The sequence below is a fragment of the Crocuta crocuta genome, unplaced genomic scaffold (assembly GCF_008692635.1).
Source record: "Crocuta crocuta isolate KB4526 unplaced genomic scaffold, BGI_CrCroc_1.0 scaffold318, whole genome shotgun sequence".
In the NCBI taxonomy this organism is placed as follows: Eukaryota; Metazoa; Chordata; class Mammalia; order Carnivora; family Hyaenidae; genus Crocuta; species Crocuta crocuta.
In genome coordinates this window covers 1,414,530-1,433,127 of record NW_027531425.1, presented here as the reverse complement: position 1 = coordinate 1,433,127, position 18,598 = coordinate 1,414,530, and the positions used below count along the sequence as shown (strand labels likewise).

The 18,598-nt window shown below is 54.1% G+C and overlaps 1 protein-coding gene across 8 annotated transcripts in view; it reads left to right on the top strand.

Moving 5' to 3' along the window:
- Positions 1-17,766, top strand: part of NFASC (neurofascin) — a 72,234-nt gene extending 54,468 nt beyond the window's left edge. For 5 of the 8 annotated variants that reach the window (XM_077771959.1, XM_077771961.1, XM_077771958.1 and 2 more), the window contains 3 exons: positions 11,998-12,129; positions 14,150-14,219; positions 17,394-17,766. In XM_077771959.1, the coding sequence (XP_077628085.1) occupies positions 11,998-12,129; positions 14,150-14,219; positions 17,394-17,625 (434 nt within the window). In that variant the 3' untranslated portion in view covers positions 17,626-17,766. Of the gene's footprint in view, positions 1-100; positions 326-3,829; positions 3,947-5,194; positions 5,348-11,997; positions 12,130-14,149; positions 14,220-17,393 lie in introns of all 8 variants that reach the window. The other 3 variants (XM_077771954.1, XM_077771960.1, XM_077771955.1) reach the window with 1 other exon arrangement.
- Positions 17,767-18,598: the final 832 nt, after the last annotated feature.

Below are 18,598 nucleotides of genomic sequence, written 5' to 3'. Positions count from 1 at the left end.
GCCGCGCTGTGCGGGGGGGGGGGGGGGGGGGCGGGCCCCGAGTCCAGGCCTGGGGGCGCCGGAACCAACCAGACCCGGCTGTTTTACATTTCCCTCTCAGCTCCTCCCACGTTGCCCCCGACTCCGGTGGGTGCGACGGGCGCTGTGAGCAGTACTGACGCTACTGCCACCGCTGCCACCACCGAAGCCACAACAGTCCCCACCATCCCAAGTGTCGCACCTACCACCATCGCCACCACCACCGTCGCCACAACTACAACCACTGCCGCCACCACCACGGAGAGGCCTCCCACCACCACCTCCGGGACTAAGATCCCCGAATCCGGTACTGCACACTGTCCCTGCGCGCCCATCCCTCCGCCGGAGGCTCCCCGCGTGGCAGGGCGGGTCTGGGATGCCATTGGCCAGCACCGCCCTCTGTTTCTACTTTGAAGGCACACGTGAGGAGGAGTCTCAGCCTGGTAGCCCAGGGGCACAGAGCACCTCCGCCCATCCTTGGGTGGCTCGCCACCGCTCCACCCCCGCCCCACGTTCAAGCCTCAGATCCGTGTTAACAGCTGGCCATACTCTTCAGGCAGGACCCCTGGGTCCCGGGTGGGAAGGCTGCCTCCACCTCCATGCTGAGCAGCAGCTTAGGGCTGAGCACTCTGGAAGGGAGAGAAGACAGGAGCCTGACACTGGAGAGTTGGCCCGAGAGGGCTCCCCGCCGCGGCCTTGTCACGTCCAGCGCTGCTACACAGAGGGCTAAGGAGTAGGGAGTGGCCCGCCCTGCCGCGCAGCTCTGTTCCCAGAACCGGCTCTTCCCTGCATCCTCTTCCGACAAAGCACACTTAGAGCCTTTTTTAAAAATTTTGTTTTTAAAGAAGAGTTTCCAGGAAAGAGCATTGCTAGGGAGCCCCATAATGCCCCCAGATGCCCACTTGGAGGGAGAATCACAGCCTTTCGAGCGCCCCTGCATCACCTCTCAGCCTTTTGGCTAAGATCAAGTGCAAGGGGCTCTTGGTAAGAATTGATTCCAGGGCTGGCCTGCTGAGCCCAGAATATGTGCTGTTCTTCCCTATGCACCAGGCCAGAAAGAAGGCTCTGTTCTTCCAGCATGAGGAGACCTCCTCGGGAATTTAGCCATACTTCAAGAACCAAGCATCAAACAGTCTTTCCTTACAATCCAAGGGAGGGCCTCTAGCTTACAGAGCCCACAGGCCAGCTGTAAAATCAGTGTGCTGCAGCTGGCAGGGGAGACAGGGGGCACCCAGAACCCTCCACCGACAGCTGTAGGACTGTAGACCCCTCTGGGTCCTGAGCAAGTCCCTTTACCTTCTGAGGCCTCCCTGCTCAGCACCTGAATGAGGATGGAGGCTTAATGCACGTGTGAGTATTGCCTTTAATTCAATTACGTGGAGTTCCGTGAGCCCTAAGGGGAGACAAGTGACACGTAGGTGACATGGTGTTCCTCAGGCCTTGAAAACACTGACTTGCTTTAAAGATACAATATCTAGAATTTAAGCAATATAGACTTTAGGAAGACATTGGCTGAGAAGTCTGGCAGGCTACTAGAAGCTGCCACTGGTAGTTTGGTGCTGGGTGTTCTTTGGTGCACAGTGAGGCATCTTTGTGTTGTACTAAGGCTCTGTGTCCCCGTGAATGCTTTGAGGTCACAGAACAGGTGCACAGAGAATGAAGGGGACTGGATCTTGCTTCCCAGCAGAGTTACTTGTCCTTTGGAAACATTGGCCTTTCTGCCACATGGGACTAGCCCCGTGGACTTCCAACTGCCTGAGACGCTGCAGGGGACCTGCCTGTGCCCCTGAATTTACCTTTAGAGCCTGGGGACACCCCTCAAGCATCCTCACTTCCCTCGATGCAGCAGAGTGGCTCTGCTATCCACGATTTTTTTAACGATCTTTCATCTTTTTCATGTCTTATAGCTTAGGACCAAATGTTTCCTAAATTTACTTTTTTTTTTAGGTTGAAATGGGACTTTTTATTTGTCCTTAACTTGTCTCTTTCAGATTTCAAGGGACACCCCCCAATTCCCCCTTTCCAGGAGCCAGCAGAACAATCCATGCTTCCTCTCACGCTTTTTGTGTTTTATAGTAATTGATAGCTCTCCTTCTGGTCTTTTTCTTTGAACTTTTCAGTTCTTTAGCGGTGGCACTGCCTTCCCCCAAGCTCCCACCTCCATGTCATCCCACTTCAGTAGTGCCCCAGTCTCCACTACCTTTAAGACAGTCAGATTTGGGTCTGTATTTTATTGGTGGCCAAACTGTTTAAACCCAAATTCTCTGGCTATTTCCAGGCCCCAGAGCTGAGGAGGAAGAAACTCAAGTTCCCAAATCATGAGTTCTCATAATTCACTCCCACTAGCAAGAGCCATGAGATCCCAAGGAGCTGGGATGTGGGGTGGCTTAAAGCTGCCAGTACAATGGAAACACCTGGCAGATAAGTAAAGAAGCCTGTCTTCTGCCCTCCCATGGAGATTGCCCTGTGGTGCCATTACTGGAATCTCTTTCTTGGCCCCTCACCTAACATAACTCATTCACCGGGGGCAGCCCGCAACTGACAAGGCTGTAGTAGAGAAAGCACCCCTCTGAAGTGAAGACCAGGAGATCTTTTATCACTTCCCCAGCCCTGCAGATTCAGTTACATGTCAAATAGATAATGAATAAATGCATCGCCAATGTACTCTATTCATTTATTTTTGACAAGTGAGTTAGTGACAGTGCCCCCTTGCATGCTAATAAAATATACAGGAGCCACACTTGTAAAGTCTTTGAAATACAAGGTTTCATGCTAGTGCTCCACTATTAAATCTTTGCTGGGAAATGGGGTAATCAGACTGCTGGGACTCTTGAAAAATTATTACGTTTGAAGATTAGTGCCACTCGCCTGTCCACAGGCTATGGTTTCAGACAGTGCGGTGGCTTTGATAAAGTGGCTCCCAGCTCATAGGAACTAGATAATTAATGTCTTCTGTATTGCATGGAGATCAAGCCTGAAAGACAATTTAGTGCTAAGGAGTCAAAAGAATTGGATTCTTCCGGTGTCTGGACCTCTGAGAATTGGGTGAAAAAAAGGAGTTCTCTTCTCTGGTTCCTACCCAGTCCGTGAGAGGGAGAGGAGGGATTCATTACTGTCTCTACTTGGGACCCTGGGGTAGTTGACCCCAGGTCCCCTTAGACAATCCGAGGCCATGTTCCACGTAATCCAGGATCTTGCTGACCGAGAATGGCTGCAGGGACTCTAGAATCACCTGTCTGGGTTACCGTTCTCCAGTTTCAGGAGCCCTGTAAGGCTTTCCCTCGTTGGGTCCTGACCTCCTACACATCACGACTCTCGAGGGGCTTCAAAGATCCTGCTCTCCTTCCTGTAGAATGTCTGGGGTTGGAGGGAAAGAGGCTGGCACATCTCTGCCCCTCTGTCTGGATGATGGCCAAGAGAGCTTTTCTCAGCTTCTGGGTTTTACTGCACCCTTCCAATCCATGACAAAGGATCTAAAAAGGGAAAGAGCTCAGGTTTGAGCCTCCAATGGCATGGATCGAGACCCATTCTTTCATTCCTGCCCCCACCTGTGCGGACGCACAGTTTCCAGCTCTCCCTCATGTCCAAGTCCTCCTGTCCGTGCCCGCTCGTACCTGGATGGCGACCTCTGGCCTGGCCACCACGGCTGCAGCTTGGAGCGCTGTTGGGCCCCGTGCACAGCCACTTCTGAGTCTTCCCTTTCCGAGCCGCGCACGTGTGTGTATGTGTGTGTGCATGTGTGTGTGCACGTGTGTGTCTCCAGCACTGCCTGCCTCCTCATCACTAACCCCTCTTCTAACCTGCCCACCAGCCCCCGACAGCCAGTCCATATGGAACGTCACGGTGCTCCCCAACAGTAAATGGGCCAACATCACCTGGAAGCACAATTTCGGGCCCGGAACTGACTTTGTGGTTGAGTACATCGACAGTAAGCATTGCTGAGCGAGGGGGGGTGGTGGCAGCTGCGGCGGGTAGCGTAGATGCCATTAAAGAGATCCTGTGAACTCCCCCAGGCTCGGAGGGGCCTGTTAGCCCGGCTTAATTATGACTTAATGAAATCGATACGCGCTCAGGCGGCAGTGGGGTGGGAAGAACAGTCAAAGGAGAAGGATGAGGGCTTCCGAAGCCATTAGTGGAGGTCTAGGGTTGCATGTGCTGGGGAGGACCTTGGTAATGGGGACCTTCATCCATTTCCTGCCCAGGATGAGGGTTATGAATAGTCCCCACAAGAGCCAAATCTCACTCTGTGTGCATTTCCTGAACTCAGAATCCATGTTTCTGGTGTCTCCACCAGACAGGCTAGGCCAGTTCAGACTCTGGGTACAACTGTGTTTTGCTCACAGAGGGATGCCAGTGGCCTACAGTCCAAGGCACAGACCAGAGTCACTCATCGCAGACAGCTGGTGGCTTGAGCTGAGCTGTTCACTCTTTATTGGATCTTGGGACCAAGGGTCATATCCATTATGTTGTGGTGTGTGTTCAAGATATCTGCCTTCTCTGAGAGACGGCCCCTGTTGCTGAGGACTCAGCCCCACCATGTTGTTGTCCTTAGCAGTTAACCCAGCTAACCCGGCCGGAAGATCTCTAAGGAGAGAGCAAAGCCAGCCTTTAGTTCTCTGTGGTCGGAAGGGTTCACACCCACCGACTCTCATCCCCAGCTGGGTCCTTACTATTTCAGCTTCCTACAACCACCATTCACCCTCCACCCTTCTCCTGAGGTGCGAATTCTGCACACAGCAAGAAATGAGAGGGGAAGCTAGGAGTGAGAGCCAAGAAGTAGAGTCCTGCCTCCCCTCCATTTACCATAAGAGATGCTACCTGGCTCTCAGCCTCACCAGAAAGCTCCTAGGCAGGAAGTTTGTCACCTCCAGGGTAACAGAGCATTGACTGACATGTTCTGCCGGTTTCAGGAAGTAGGTCATCATGTTTAGTGCTAAGGTTGTAGTGAGGGAAGAAAACTCGAGAAGGAATAGCGCCCTTGGCTGAAGGGCTGCTGTGTAGGAGAGTCAGCCTCGCGTGGAAGGGCTGGTGGAGCTGCCTGGTGATCTCCTAGTCTGCGCGATGGCCCGGCCCCTTCCCCCATGCTTCTGCCTTTGACAGGTGACCAGGAACCTAAGCACTGCCTCCCCAGCTCCTCCTGCCTGGCCCTAGGCTGACTGAGGTTTCTGTTCCCCAGGCAACCATACGAAAAAAACTGTCCCTGTTAAGGCTCAGGCCCAGCCTATACAGCTGACAGACCTCTATCCCGGGATGACATACACGTTGCGCGTTTATTCCCGGGACAACGAGGGCATCAGCAGTACCGTCATCACCTTTATGACCAGTACAGGTGAGAGGGGACCTGGCCTGGCCATCCCCTACAAGCATGGGGCATTTCATTCCATTCTCAGCTTCCTGCTTGTCTCTTCTCCTTGGAAAGAAGACTCATCCCACCCATTCCCCACCTTGCATGGCGTGTCCCGGCTCTTCTTAGATGTCAGTCCACAGTTGCCAGAAAGTCACTGACAGTTCACAGTTGCCAGAGAAGCCAGAGTGCATGCTCAGTGGAAAGGAAAGCACCCGTCTGGCCCTGTGGCCATGCGTGGGGAGTCAGAAGGAAATAGGATGTTAGGATGAGGGCGGAGGAGGCCGCCTGGCCCCTTGGCCATGCCAAAGACAAGAGGGCTTGACGTATGTGCGAATGTGGACCCCACATGTGGGTCTGGAGGCTGCTGGAGTGCACAGCAGCCTGCCCCTTGCACACAGGACCTTGCTTCCTGCATGTGGAATTAAGGGATAGGGCCACCAAGGGTCTTGACCAGGAAATCTTCCCAGGATCAGCATGTATGTCACAGCCTTGCCACTGTCATGTGTTAAAAAAAAAAAAAAAAAGATTCCAAAGCGTGTGACACGCATTGTTTGGGACTTTATTTTTGGCTTAATTTTTGTCCCAAGTTTGTCATGGCTTAAAAGTAATTGGTCTTCTGTGGTGCTAGGAAAGAGGAAGAAGGTCTCCAGGAGGACAATGGTTCTGGCTCGAAAGGGGCTTTGGCTGTAGCTAGAAAAGCGACCTCCGTGTGCCAGATGAACAGGCCAGTAGGGGCTTAATAAATGGTGAAAGGTCAGGCCGGGCAGGCAGTTTAGAGACTTGAGGCCACCTGCTCATCTGTTTGTGTGTATCTTCACAGTCAGCCGGGCAGGTGGTGATGCTAAGTCCTGAGCCGAAGGGTGAGGGTGGGGGAAAGAGCCAAAGAGAGAAAGGGACCCGTGCCTGCCCCCAGGATGTCCTAATCAGGTGCCGGTTAGGTGATATGAGCATAGAGGGAAAGAAAACACACAATGATTCGTATGACTTCATGAATGTTGACTCAGATATTGATTACTCTTCCTGGCCAGGCTGATTCTGCTAGCCTGCATCTTGACAGACACTGATGTATATATGTCTCACTCCACCCCTTCTAGCCTGGTCCCTCCTGGTCTGGACGTTTCATCCTCCCCCCCATGCCTCCCCCTATCCTGCCCACATTCATGCCGTCAAGACTCAGGGAGTCTGAGTCCAGCTGCCTGCTTGAGGCCAGCCCAGCCAACTAAGGCAGGATGTCTGAGTGAGTGGCCAGGACAGCTTGGGAGCCAGGCAAGGGAACTGGACAGTTGACCGAGTAGAGCAGGTGGCTGGGCTCTGCCTGACCCAGTTGGGGTCCCAAGCTGTTGCTCATTGGTGCATGCATTTAATTTTGCTTTGTTATCAACTTGAGTCCAGCACAGAGGCAGGAAGCACAGATAAGATTCGAGGCTGGAGTCTCCTCCTGGGGAAGGCTACAAAGGGCAGCACAGACTGCTTGCAGAGTATGACTTCTCCCAGGGCTAAGTTCTGGGGCTGTGAGTGAGGGCTGAAGAAAAAGAGCCAGAGAGAAAAGGACCAGTCCCTACCCTCAAGGATGTCCCAGTCTGCCTCTAGGTATCAAACATGCAGTACAGGGAGGGAAAAAAAAGATGATGGATAATACACTTCTGAACATTGACTCAATATTCTTCTCTCTTTTCCTGCGGTTGGTCTGGAGAGACTGATCCTGATAGATTGCTTTCAGAGTGAGTGAATTTTCCCAGTCTCCTCTCGGTGCAAGCCGGGGTGGGCGTTTTTGTGACCCAAGCTCTGAGTACATATTGCTCACTTACCTCACTGGCTGGCTAGAAATTACTATGTGCAAACCACACAGGGAAAGGAAATATGTTCACTTTCTTAAGTTTGTGTGTTCCTATGTGTGTCCGGATTCTTCAAAAATGCACACTGTGTATCCTGCGGGTAGACTCCAGAGCCAAGTTCACATAATTCCCAGGGTCTCATCAAAGCAAGAGTTTATGAGCATCTCTGGGTCTGACCACTGGTCATTTAGGTGACCGCAGGCCATCACTTTAGTCCACAGACCCAAACACGAGCAGTGGTTCGGGGGCGAAATAGAAGAAAACCACTAGGAATACTAACTGGCTTTCTGACCCTCACCGGAAAGATCCCACATGGAAAGTTAATCACCTCCTTGAAGTCAAAGAGACCCAAGGGTCCACAAACACATAACCCTGGACTCCAAGGGGCTCATGAGCTCTTCTGTCCTGGGGTGGGCAGGAGGGGGTGAGGCGGCAGCAGGCAGATACTGACAGTGGGCTGGCAGGACAGACAGCAGACTGCCTCAGACCTCAGGGAAACAGGAGGAGGGACATTAGGGGACCGCACTGTGGTCAGCCTCTTTCTGCTGTGTTTGGAAGAAACCCGGGATGGGGCATGGTGGTGATATAAAGGCGTCGGATGGTGCTTAAGTAATGACAGCTGAGCCTAAATGCATTTGAAGGAAGTCCGCCCCTTTTGGTCTATTTGCTCATCTCCCCCAATTTCTGAAATGTAATTCTTCCACGGACTTGTAGTGACTGGCCTTTGAGGCATGAGCACTGCCTGCCTTGCAGATGAATGGCCCCGTTTCTGAGCGGTGTTGTAGGGTGTGGTGTGGAAGGCACACAAAATATGGCTTCTGGTCTAGAATAAGAGGCATTTGGACCTGAGTTTGCCAGACCTTGTGGGCCGGATGAGCAGGTGCTGTTATGGCTCCCCGTTCCAGCGCAAGGTGGTAAGTGTAAGTGCACCCTGGTCTTTGAATGTTACCATTACTGTGTCCATGAGGAATCTTGAAACTCTTTGAACAGATCGATTAAGAATGGTGTCAGCAGCCAAATGTAATAGCCTGACGTCTCCCTACTGTGCCTTCTGCCTCTCAGAGTCCACTCTGTCAGGTCATGTTGTCAGTGAGATCATCTGGTCCATAAATTGCTCTTGGTACTTGAGAAACTAAATCACTTTGATGAGATCCAGTTGAACCCACCTTACCTCAGATCCCACTTGCTTTGGGTTTGGGTTTGGGTTCTTTCTGAGATATCATTGACATACAACATCGTATTCCTTTCAAGCGTGCACTATAATGATTAGATATGTGTATATATTGCAAAATGACTGCCACAATAAATTTAATTAACATCCAGCACTAGACATAGTTACAAAACCCACTTGGATTTGTGCAGGCTTCTGTGTCCAAGCCTCGCAAGAAATTCTTTAAGCTTTTCGGTAAGGACTGAAGGTAACATTTGAACTACACATGCTGTTGGGTCCTATCAGAAATGGAAAGTCACATTTATTTGCTTTCCTAATTGCCCATGTGGCCACTTCCCTTGGAACTGGGACTTTCTCTCCCAAGAGAAAGAGAGTCTTGTGGAGGTGGCTTGTCGGGATGTATCAGAACAGGCATCACGAACATAGAAGGGGAGCAAACAGTCACTGCAGACCTACAAACCAAATGCTCTGCAAAAGATGGGAACCACCATCCAAACTCGGGGTGTGGCCCATGGTCAATCCAATATCCCTGTGACCTGAACTCGGTATCCCAGGCTAACCATATGGATTAAACTGACCGTTCCTATGTAGTCACTGCCTACTTGTTATGGGACCAGCATCGTGCTAAGCCCTAGGGGGCTCAAAGACTCCCTTATCCTCAAGCCTTTAATTGTACAATTGGAAATCAGGACCCGGGAAAGAGAGCAATTGAATGTTATGTTTCATGAAGTAAACGGGTGAATTCTGAGATTGGTGTAAGCTGGAGTGGGAGATTCGGGAAGGTAGGTGGAATGTGGAAAGGTGGAGAGCGAGAAGCACACAGGAGTAGGGGAGTATGGAGGGGGCGGCCGGAGATTCAGGGAGGGGAAGAGCCGAGTGCCTGGAAGGCCAGGCATGACTGGGAGCATAATACACGATGTATCAAGCAGACCACTGGAGATGTTGGGAGGATGTTAGCTGGGAGCGCTGGGCTTGCAGCTGAAGAACTGGCTGAAGGGACGATGTGACATGAATAAAGGGATTGCCAGTTGGAAAGTCAGGACCGGAGGACAGGTGAAGGGAGGAGCCAAGGATATAGAGGCAGGTTTGGGAAAGACCCCCTCTGTGATAGTAGTTGAAACACTGAGTAGAGAGGGGCTTGAGATTTGCCCGTCGGGATCGTAGAAAGATGTTGATGGGAACTGGAGGCCTTGGAAGATGAAGGAGTTCACCTGTGAAGGACAGTGCCTGCGCTCGAGCTGAAAAGACTAGTGGGTTCCTGTAGAGTTTTTCTTTTAAGATGCTGGAAGCCGTGATGTATTTAATAGCAGAAGGAGGAGGCAGCAAAGAGGAAGACGCTGGAGGGTTCAACATCCTTCTGGGACTGAGCCACCCAGGAAGGGAGAGGGGCTACCACTACCACGGAGGAAGGGACAGCTGTGGGGGCTGTGAGGTTTCGGTGGTCACCCGAGTGGAAGGGGTGAAGTGGAAGGGGAGAGGGTAGCATGGAGCAGTGAGAAGAGGGAGGAGCAGTGTGGGAGGACAATGAGAGGGGAGTGGAGGGATTGCCAGGCAGCAGCAAAGGTCTAGTCAAAGTACACATAGCTTACTAGCTCTTTGAACTTGAGCAAATCACATAAAATCTCCGTGCCTCGGTTTTCTCATCAGTGAAATAGGGACAATAAAGCTTACCTGATGGGATTGTGAGGATCGAATTAAATGATGGGTGAAGTACTCAGAGCAGTGACTAGCCCACAGGAGCGCTTCTGAGTGTGCGCTGTGATAGTGGCACCACATCAGGTGGGAACAGGTGCAATGAGAGAGAGATCAGAGTGGCTGGCTGGGGGAGGGGCTTTGGCTTTAGCTGGAAAGGTCTGGGAAGGCCTTTCTAAGAGGAGGTGATGTTCGCTGAGGCATCCATCTGAAGAAAGAGCAACAGATGCAAAGGCTCTGAGGGAGGGACATGAGTGGCCAGCGTGGCTAGAGTCCAGAGGGCGAGGGGAGAGGGTGGAAGACAGGACTGGAGAAGTGCCTGGGGCCAGCATGGGGGTGGGGGGCCCTGCCAGGACAGGGCAGGAATGTAGGTTTTTACCCAGTAACAATGGAAAGCATTGAAGGGTTGACGCGAGGATGTGATTTGCTCCTAGTGGGGTTTGGGGAGGATCTCTCTGACGCCGTACAGGGAACAGCCTGAAGGGGTAGGGGTGGGAGGGATGGGCCGTCCCCCTACAACACACCCAGGGCAGCCAGGACACAGACAGCATGAAAGCACTTGCTTGCCAGTCTTCTGCATTCGTCCAGACTCTTCTTGGTGCATTCCCTCGCCCAGGCATGGAGAAGGCTACAAGGACAGTTTCTCTGCCCAAGAAGAGCAAAGGGTAGGGTCGCACCCAGACCCCTGACCCACAAAAAAAGCATGTGATGGGGACCCTGGAGCACAAGGGCTCCTGGTCACCCCTCTGCTCCTCTTGCTCCTCGCCGGGAGGAGGTCCTGTGCCTTGGCCCAGGCTCTGTGGGCTCTCTGGGACCCTGCTGTCAACTGGCTCTGCGAGATGCCCCTCAGGTCACCCGGCTGGCCCCAGGGCTACTTTGGGATCAGCTCGGTCACTTGGATCCTGCCTCTCCTCCCAAGTCTTTGTTTCCATGGCAATCTGGGAGCTGCTGTTGTTCTAATCCACAGAAAGGAGTAGGGTGAGTGGGTCCCGCCCTCTCCACACCCTTTCCCAAACCCTAATGCCAACCATTGTGTCATCCAGGATACCATCAGATGACACCTGAGCTGCTGTCTCTTGGCCCACCCGTGCATCCCTTGGATTGTGAAGGGGTCAGCCCACATGGGGACCTGTCTTCACGAGCTCCAGGCAGGGAAGGAGAGGGACTCACGGTCATTGGGTGAGGCAGGGGGGTCTCCATGCGTTGGTCTGGAAGTGGCCTGAGGTACACTGAAGGCATGGCCCCAGCCCCAGCCTTGCTGCCAGCCCATCCGGGGTACCCGCACAGGGATTGTCTCTGCTGTCAGGGAGCGCCCGATTCAGTTGGGGGAGCGTGAGAAAGCACAGTACATCCTGGAACTACTCGCTGCCCAGACCCACTGCCCAGAAGCGCGGGTGGCTTTGGGGCCATGTTGGCGGGAAACGTTGCTCTTCTGTGCCTGTGCAGGCCCGCGAAGGTGTTCTTCTAACAGGTTTTTGCGGTGTTAACCATCCCCCAACCACCACTGCCGTTCCCTGATGGGTAGCAGAGTCCCTCATCGAAGGCTCATTCGTGGGGAGTTGTACCTCTGGGGCCCATCCCTGGCCTTCCTTCAGTCCCCACCGGGCTCTGACCAGCCGTCTGGTTTGCAAGAATGCCATGCCCCGTCCTTAGGAACCTTCCCCTTCCTAAAGGACCTGTTTAGCCTTCTGCTGCTTTTTCTGCTCCCTGTACCCCTTTCCTGTGCCTCTTTTCTGACCTTTTGACCTTGGCTCTTTAATTATTTTCTCTTTGTCCCTGTTGCGGGGTAGTTTGGGCCAGAGGGCTGCTAGGTGGTAGCATGAGGCTCCAGGAGGAACATCGACGTGAAATAGCCGTTCTTCCCTCACCTCTCCCTCCTCCCCTCCTCCCGTGGGAAATCATTCATGTGTTTGCTTCCGGCCCTCCCCCACCAGCTTACACCAACAACCAGGCAGACATCGCCACCCAGGGCTGGTTCATCGGGCTCATGTGCGCCATCGCCCTGCTGGTGCTGATCCTGCTCATTGTCTGTTTCATCAAGAGGAGTCGAGGCGGCAAGTACCCAGGTAGGACACATCAGAGGAGTGGGCTTAGGGGGCTGGGGCCGGCAAGCATTCCTGAGAACCACCGGGTCCCCTCCCAGACACGGGGCACTCTGTTCTCCCCGTGAGCCCAACCCTTGCCAAGCTCGGACGTACAGTCCTTCTGCCTGGTCTGTGCATCTGAGAAGTGCCAGAGAGCACTTGGGGTAATTAAGCTCGCCCGAGGTGGGCGGACGGCGCAGTCCAGGCAGCTCCAGAGAGGGGCCGGAAGGAGCCCTGGCTCCTAATAAGAATGAGCTTCCCTCCCTTTGACTCACCATCTATCTGCTTAGTAAATTGACTTTCTTCAGCCTAAATCTCATTAGGATCCTGTGTCCCAAGAAAGGAAGAAAGGTATTTTCTCTGTGAGAGAGAGAACGGAGCGGGGAAGGTCTGGAGGGAAGCACTCCCATGAGAGAGGCTCACGGTGACTGGGCTGTAATGACAGATACCCCATCAGGGGCTCGGGGGCTCCTGCATGAAGGGCAGGCAGAGGCTGAGGGGTGCCTTGCATTGATACAGATCCCCTCAGTCCTGATGGAGCTTCCGGCTTCCCTAGAGTCCTAAAGAGCCGTTTCTTTTCTGGAGGCCTCAAGAACCACCCACCCAGACAAACCAAGGTCAAGGACAAGGACCTCTGGCATTCTTGCTTCTGGAAATATTGATTGTTTTTCAAACAGGGGCAAGAAAGCCATCTGTCTGTGACGGGGTGGGTAGGGTGACAGGAGACAGGATAATGGATGGCCCAGAGAGTGAAAATCCTGCTGGGCTGCAGGATGAAATTACTCTCTGCCCCCCAAAGCACAGCTATGCTCCCCAAATGCCTGCCTCTCCCGGCCTCTAAACAAGTCCTCCTCCAGGGTCCCCCTAAAACTCAACTCAGGGAGAAGATTCTTTTATTTCTTTCCTTTGCCCATATACCCTCAGACCCCAAGATTCTTAAGGAATCTCCTTTAAGTGAGGGACATGTCTATAGGTGAGGGAGGGCAGGAAATTCTAATTCTTCATTGGCAAATGATGTTTTCTTTCACTTTGTCATGTGTCCGGATTGTTTTTCTTTTGTAAGAGAGAATGCCCTAGAGTTAGGGAGAAGAGCAGCCTAACTGAGCTCACCCCCACCCCCCACTCCTCAGATAAACTCTGAGCCCTCTTTTGCCCATGTAGAAAGTGTTCCATTCCAGAAAGTTCTTCTCACAGCTTTACCACCTTCCTTCCAGCTACAGGGTAAGGCTTTGGTCCACCAGAAAGTTGAGCAAACCATTAGCCTTGGGCTCCGGACTTTATATATGACATGTTCTTCATCTCCCAAGGGCACAGTTTCCCTCTCCTAAAATGGAGCAATTCTTCTGCCCTGTACCTCAGGAAGGATACATAAAGAGCCATTTGCATAAGTACCCATTGTGTGTCAGGCTCTGTGCTGGGTGCTCAGGACACCAGAAGAAAGATGATCTCTCCCTCAACACAGTGCTGTGGGCACATAAGGAATGTCACAGCACATTGAGACAGGGCCTTGGAGGGGTGTGTACAGATCACACAGGAGGTGTGGGGACAGGGCATCCCACAAACAAGTGAGGTCACGGACGTGAGAGCATTTTCCATGCTGAACGTGAATATGGAGCATCCTCTCTGCCCAGGGCACTCTGCTAGGGGCTTTTAAGAAACATGCACAAATAATGATGATAGAGGGCAGACCAAGAAAGGTGGCAAAGAAAGGGTCACATCCATTGGGTCTTTGCGGCCGACCTCATGGAGAGCCGGTGGGGAGCCAGGTGGCAGGACATTTCAGCTGCCAGTGGAGATGTGCAGGAACCGCAGCCGTGGGGAAGCAGTGGCACCATCAACTTGACTCCTGGTTGAACCACGGAAGCAAGGGAGCCATTGATGGTGCCTTGTCGAGAGGGAGAGTGTCGTCAAGCCCAGAGGTGGTGTCTTGAATGTACAGTCAGGGCCCTTAGGAGCAGAGGCATAATCATCGTGTCTGTCTTTGCTTCTCTTACTGACCAAGTGCGAGAAAAGAAGGATGTTCCCCTTGGCCCTGAAGACCCCAAGGAAGAGGATGGCTCCTTTGACTACAGGTGCGTGATCTGTTTGACTCCTGGTCCCCCTCCCGTAGGGTAGGCTGTCCTCCCTGCCCCCTCTTCATCCATCGGGCTGTCACCTCTGCCTCTCTGACAGCCTCCGCTGGTCCTGATTGTGCTGGACAAGGCTGCCTCCTTGAAGGCAAGACTCCCACGGATTTGAGGAAAAGCCTTTCATTCATTCAACTGCACAACTCATTTATTGAGCTCCTTGTTTGTATGTTTCCACCTTTCTACTGTGAGAGCAAAGGCTGGGAACCCCTTTGCTATGAAATGAGCTGCGGGCTTCCTCTCTGCCCACACCCGACCCTGACCCTGAAGAGAGTGACCCAAGGAGGCTGTATTGTCTTGAAGGCTCAACTCTGTGAGGGATGAGGGGTTGTGTGAGATGTGGCGGGTGGGGAGGTTCTAGACCTTTTCCTTATGAACTTGAATGATCTCTCTCGGCTCTAGCCCAGAACAGGCCTTGAAGAGGCCTCTGGTCAGTGCCTGTCCCGAATCAGAGGACGGAGGCCCAGGCAGGGAAGTGACCTGCCCAGGACGCCCACCCACATCTGCCTCCCAGTGAGCTGGTGGCACGGCTGGAGAAGGCAGGGGCCCGACTCCCAGCTGCTGCTGGTGGGTAACCTCACGATCGCCCTCAGGTCTGGACGGGCCTTCGTATCAGGCGAACCAAAGCTGTAATCTCCGTTTTGATGGCAAATGTATGTTGAATTAAGGAATGATGCTGGGTGGATCCTGGAGTCTCCCTCCCAGACCAACGCGGGCAGGAGGAAATGCTCGGATCAGAGCCGTACCTCCCGCCTCCACCCTCTTACTCTCTGGGGTGAGATCACCCCGCCTTCCCCAGCGGCTGCTTATCTTATCCTCGGCCTCCTCCACTGTGCTCAGCGGCAGCCTGGGAGCCCGAATCAGCTCAACAGGCAGCAGGGCCCCTGCCCAGCCAGAGCCCATCTGGACGCTTACGTACGTCCATCCGTCCAGTCCCGACACCTCCAAGAGCCTCTCAAAAGGGCAAACACAAGAGCCCCCTCCCCTGACTGTCTTTAGCACCCCTGGTGGGGCCCATCTTCCCCATGGGGAGAGGGCTATTCCCTGGCCATCAGTTCTAGAGGACATGGAACTCCCCCCCCACCCCAGACCCTCACTGCAGCCACAGAGCAGGGGTAAGGCCCTCTTTAAATTTAGGGCCAGGCAACCTGTGCTGTGAGAAGCTACTCCCTCAGGCGCCTCTCCTCCCCCAGACACCAAAGCTGTGGGGCAAGAACACCTGCCTTCTGCCCACCCACCCCCTGCCGCACCCACACTGAGGCTGGATATCCACACGCAGATGCATCCACGGGCCCACACACCACACACACATACCCGCCTCAGTGTTGGCTCAGCAGCGAAGCACCTCTCTCCTGAGTCTCTCTGCTTCTCTCTCCCTTGTGTGTCCACCTGAGCCTCCAGGGTCTCGGGGAAGATGGCTGACAGGTGTCTAGACTCGGGCCCCTTGGTCATTCTGGTTCCTTTCAAGTTTCCCTTAGAAGAGGTCTGTTCTTTCCAGACCGAGATCTTCTTTCTCCGCGAGAACCCAACACACTAAAGACCCCTCCCTCTGCTCACACCCACGCTGGGCCTTTCCCATCCAGCGTCTGCCTTTGGCTTAGGCGCCTGGAATCCTCTAGAATCACGTAGACCTAATCCCCATGCTCCTGGGAAGGAGTACATGTGAAAAAGATCGGTGAGTGGAGGCCGGAAGCTGCTAATTAGAAGCTGCTCATTTCAAAACGTGAGCCCCACTCCCCACAGAGACTCAGTGTAGCCCTGCAGACCCACCTGCCTCGCTCGGCCCGCCGCTCCCAGAGCGCCGCCCGCGGGGAACACAGGCAGAGCTAATGGGGCGCAAGAGGGAGTGGGCTAATAGCTTTCCGTCTATGAACGCAGCTCAGGCTCTGGCTCCAGGCCCTCGCTGACAGCTGTCTCTGCCCAGCACTGCTGCTAGAAGCCACCGCGCACTGCCGACTCGAATGGCAACTCAGCCGGTTGTTTCCACACACATCCAGGAAGGGCTAAGCGTGGCCCCGGAGGCCAGGGAGGGGACGCTGTGTGTCTGCCCATACCTCCTGGCACTGCTGTGGTCCCGCCTGCTGGGACCCGGATTCCCACTGCTGGCCCAGCTGTTCCTGCGTGGGGGCCGTCTCCCCTCTGAAGTGCAGCCAGCAGCACCTGGCTTAAGCACTCTGAGCTTAAAAGGCAGAGAGTATTGCAGCCAAGAGAGGGGATGTGGAGCTCGAGCGGACACTGGCCACTGGGGGTGTCTCACTTCGGGGGCACACAGCAGGCATCCCAGCAGGTAGATGCCACTTTACCCAACCCCAGCCTGACAGCTCTCCCTGCACAGGACGGACTGAAGGGCAGGCCCGGGGGCCTCCAGGGAGGCTGGGTAGGATCCCCTGAGCCTTGCTGGTCTTCGTCTCAAGCTGCTGGCATCACACACTCGCATGCGTGCCCCTCCCTGCGTTGCACCCTCTTTCACTTGCCCCCAGGCAAGAGCACCTGCTCATTGGTAAACCAGATAGCGGACAGAAACCACACCAAGACGAGGAGGGCAGAGGCACGGGAGAGGCTTGTTTCTCAACAACCCGGGCCCAGTGCTCTCTGTCAAGGGCAGGGCCTTTCTAGACAGAGCCACACAGATCACAGAGAGTCAAAGCTAGTTCAGTGCCTCTTGACAGAGACTGAAGCCCAGCGAGAAGAAAGGCCTTCCCAAGACCACCAAACCACACGGTGACGCACGTGGACTGGTGCCCCAGCGCTTTGAACCTTCTGGCCCTNAGCGCAGCCTCCTGAAGAGACCAGGAGTCCACAAGCATGGGCTCCGTAAAAAAATTAAAATCATAATCCACGGGGAAAAAAAAGTGTGGGCTCCTCCAAGCCCAGCTCTGCACCAACTTGCTGCCTCAGCATGGGGGACGCTTGTCCTCTCCAGGCCCCAGGTTCCCTCCGGTAAACCAGCCAGGCAGCGGAGGGCCAGGGGGGTTGACTGATGGCCTCTGAGGTCCCACCTTCTCTGAGCTGGGTAGCACATATGCTTGGCAAGAGGCCAGCGGCCCCGTTCCGCCCTGCCTGGGTTTAAGGCGCACTGGGCTGGCGGGGCCCTGATTCTCTGTCTCTCTCTCTGGCCAGTGACGAGGACAACAAGCCGCTGCAGGGCAGCCAGACGTCCCTGGATGGCACCATCAAGCAACAGGAGAGTGACGACAGCCTGGTGGACTATGGCGAGGGTGGCGAGGGGCAGTTCAATGAGGATGGCTCCTTCATTGGCCAGTACACAGTCAAAAAGGACAAGGAGGAGACGGAGGGCAATGAAAGCTCAGAGGCCACGTCGCCTGTCAACGCCATCTATTCTCTGGCCTAACAGAGCCTCCGCCCAGAGCACAGCCTCTACTTTGCAAGTGGGAGGAGGGGAGAGGGGGAGATGAAAGCCACAGCAGCCCTGCCACACAGCCGCCACCACCTTCAGGGACAAGGGTACAACACGGGGGTCTGCCAACCACAAGCCCCCTCNCGCACCTCTGAGCTGCTGCCATGTGGGAGAGCTAGAGTCCTGGCTAAGCTCAGCTGGAAGGGCCCCAGTCCTTTGCTCGGCCTCACAGCCACCTTGAGCCTTCCACCCCCCACTGCCCAGCCTTGACCTTGGCATACACACTCACCAGTTTCTGTTGGTGATGGCCCTTTGCGTTGTCTTTATTTTTTGCTTTGTGCATCTTCCCCTCCAGACCCAGTGTCTCCATTTTCTTTTCCTGTTGAAAAAATGTCCCTGGATAAGGAAAGAATAGGTGAATTCTCCCCCAGATAGGCAGAAGGATTGACCTACGCAGATAGGCAGAAGGATCGTTCTGTAAAAGAACATACAGAAAAGCTGTAGTATTCAAATCACCACTGGGCCAATGCATTTCCGAAGGATGCCTTTCTCGCCATATGCCTCCCCTTGCCCCCAACCCGTTCGCCTTGGCCTTGTCAGTTGCTGAGCTGGGCTTGGCGCCTTTCTGGAAAATGACAGTATTTTTGGCAGGGAGTGAGTGGGCAGGCCGCCTCGCCTTGCTCTGGTCCCGCTGGGAGATGGGCTTACCTCTTGCTCCTCGCTCCCACCCTGCCCCTTCCTCCAGAGTGTCCAAGACCAGAGCTGCACTAACTCTGAAGAAGGAGTTTGAGGATCAGGAGTGGGCGCTGATGGGCAGGACTTCAACTCCAGTGACTGTGTACCTCAAGCAGAAGAAAATCGGGCGTCTGGTCCCTGGGGACGTGCGCTCACCTCGAGAGAGAAGACAAGGGCTGAGTTTCAACTTCCTTCCTCCCCATCGGTGAAACCCAGGGTGTGGGAGAGAGGA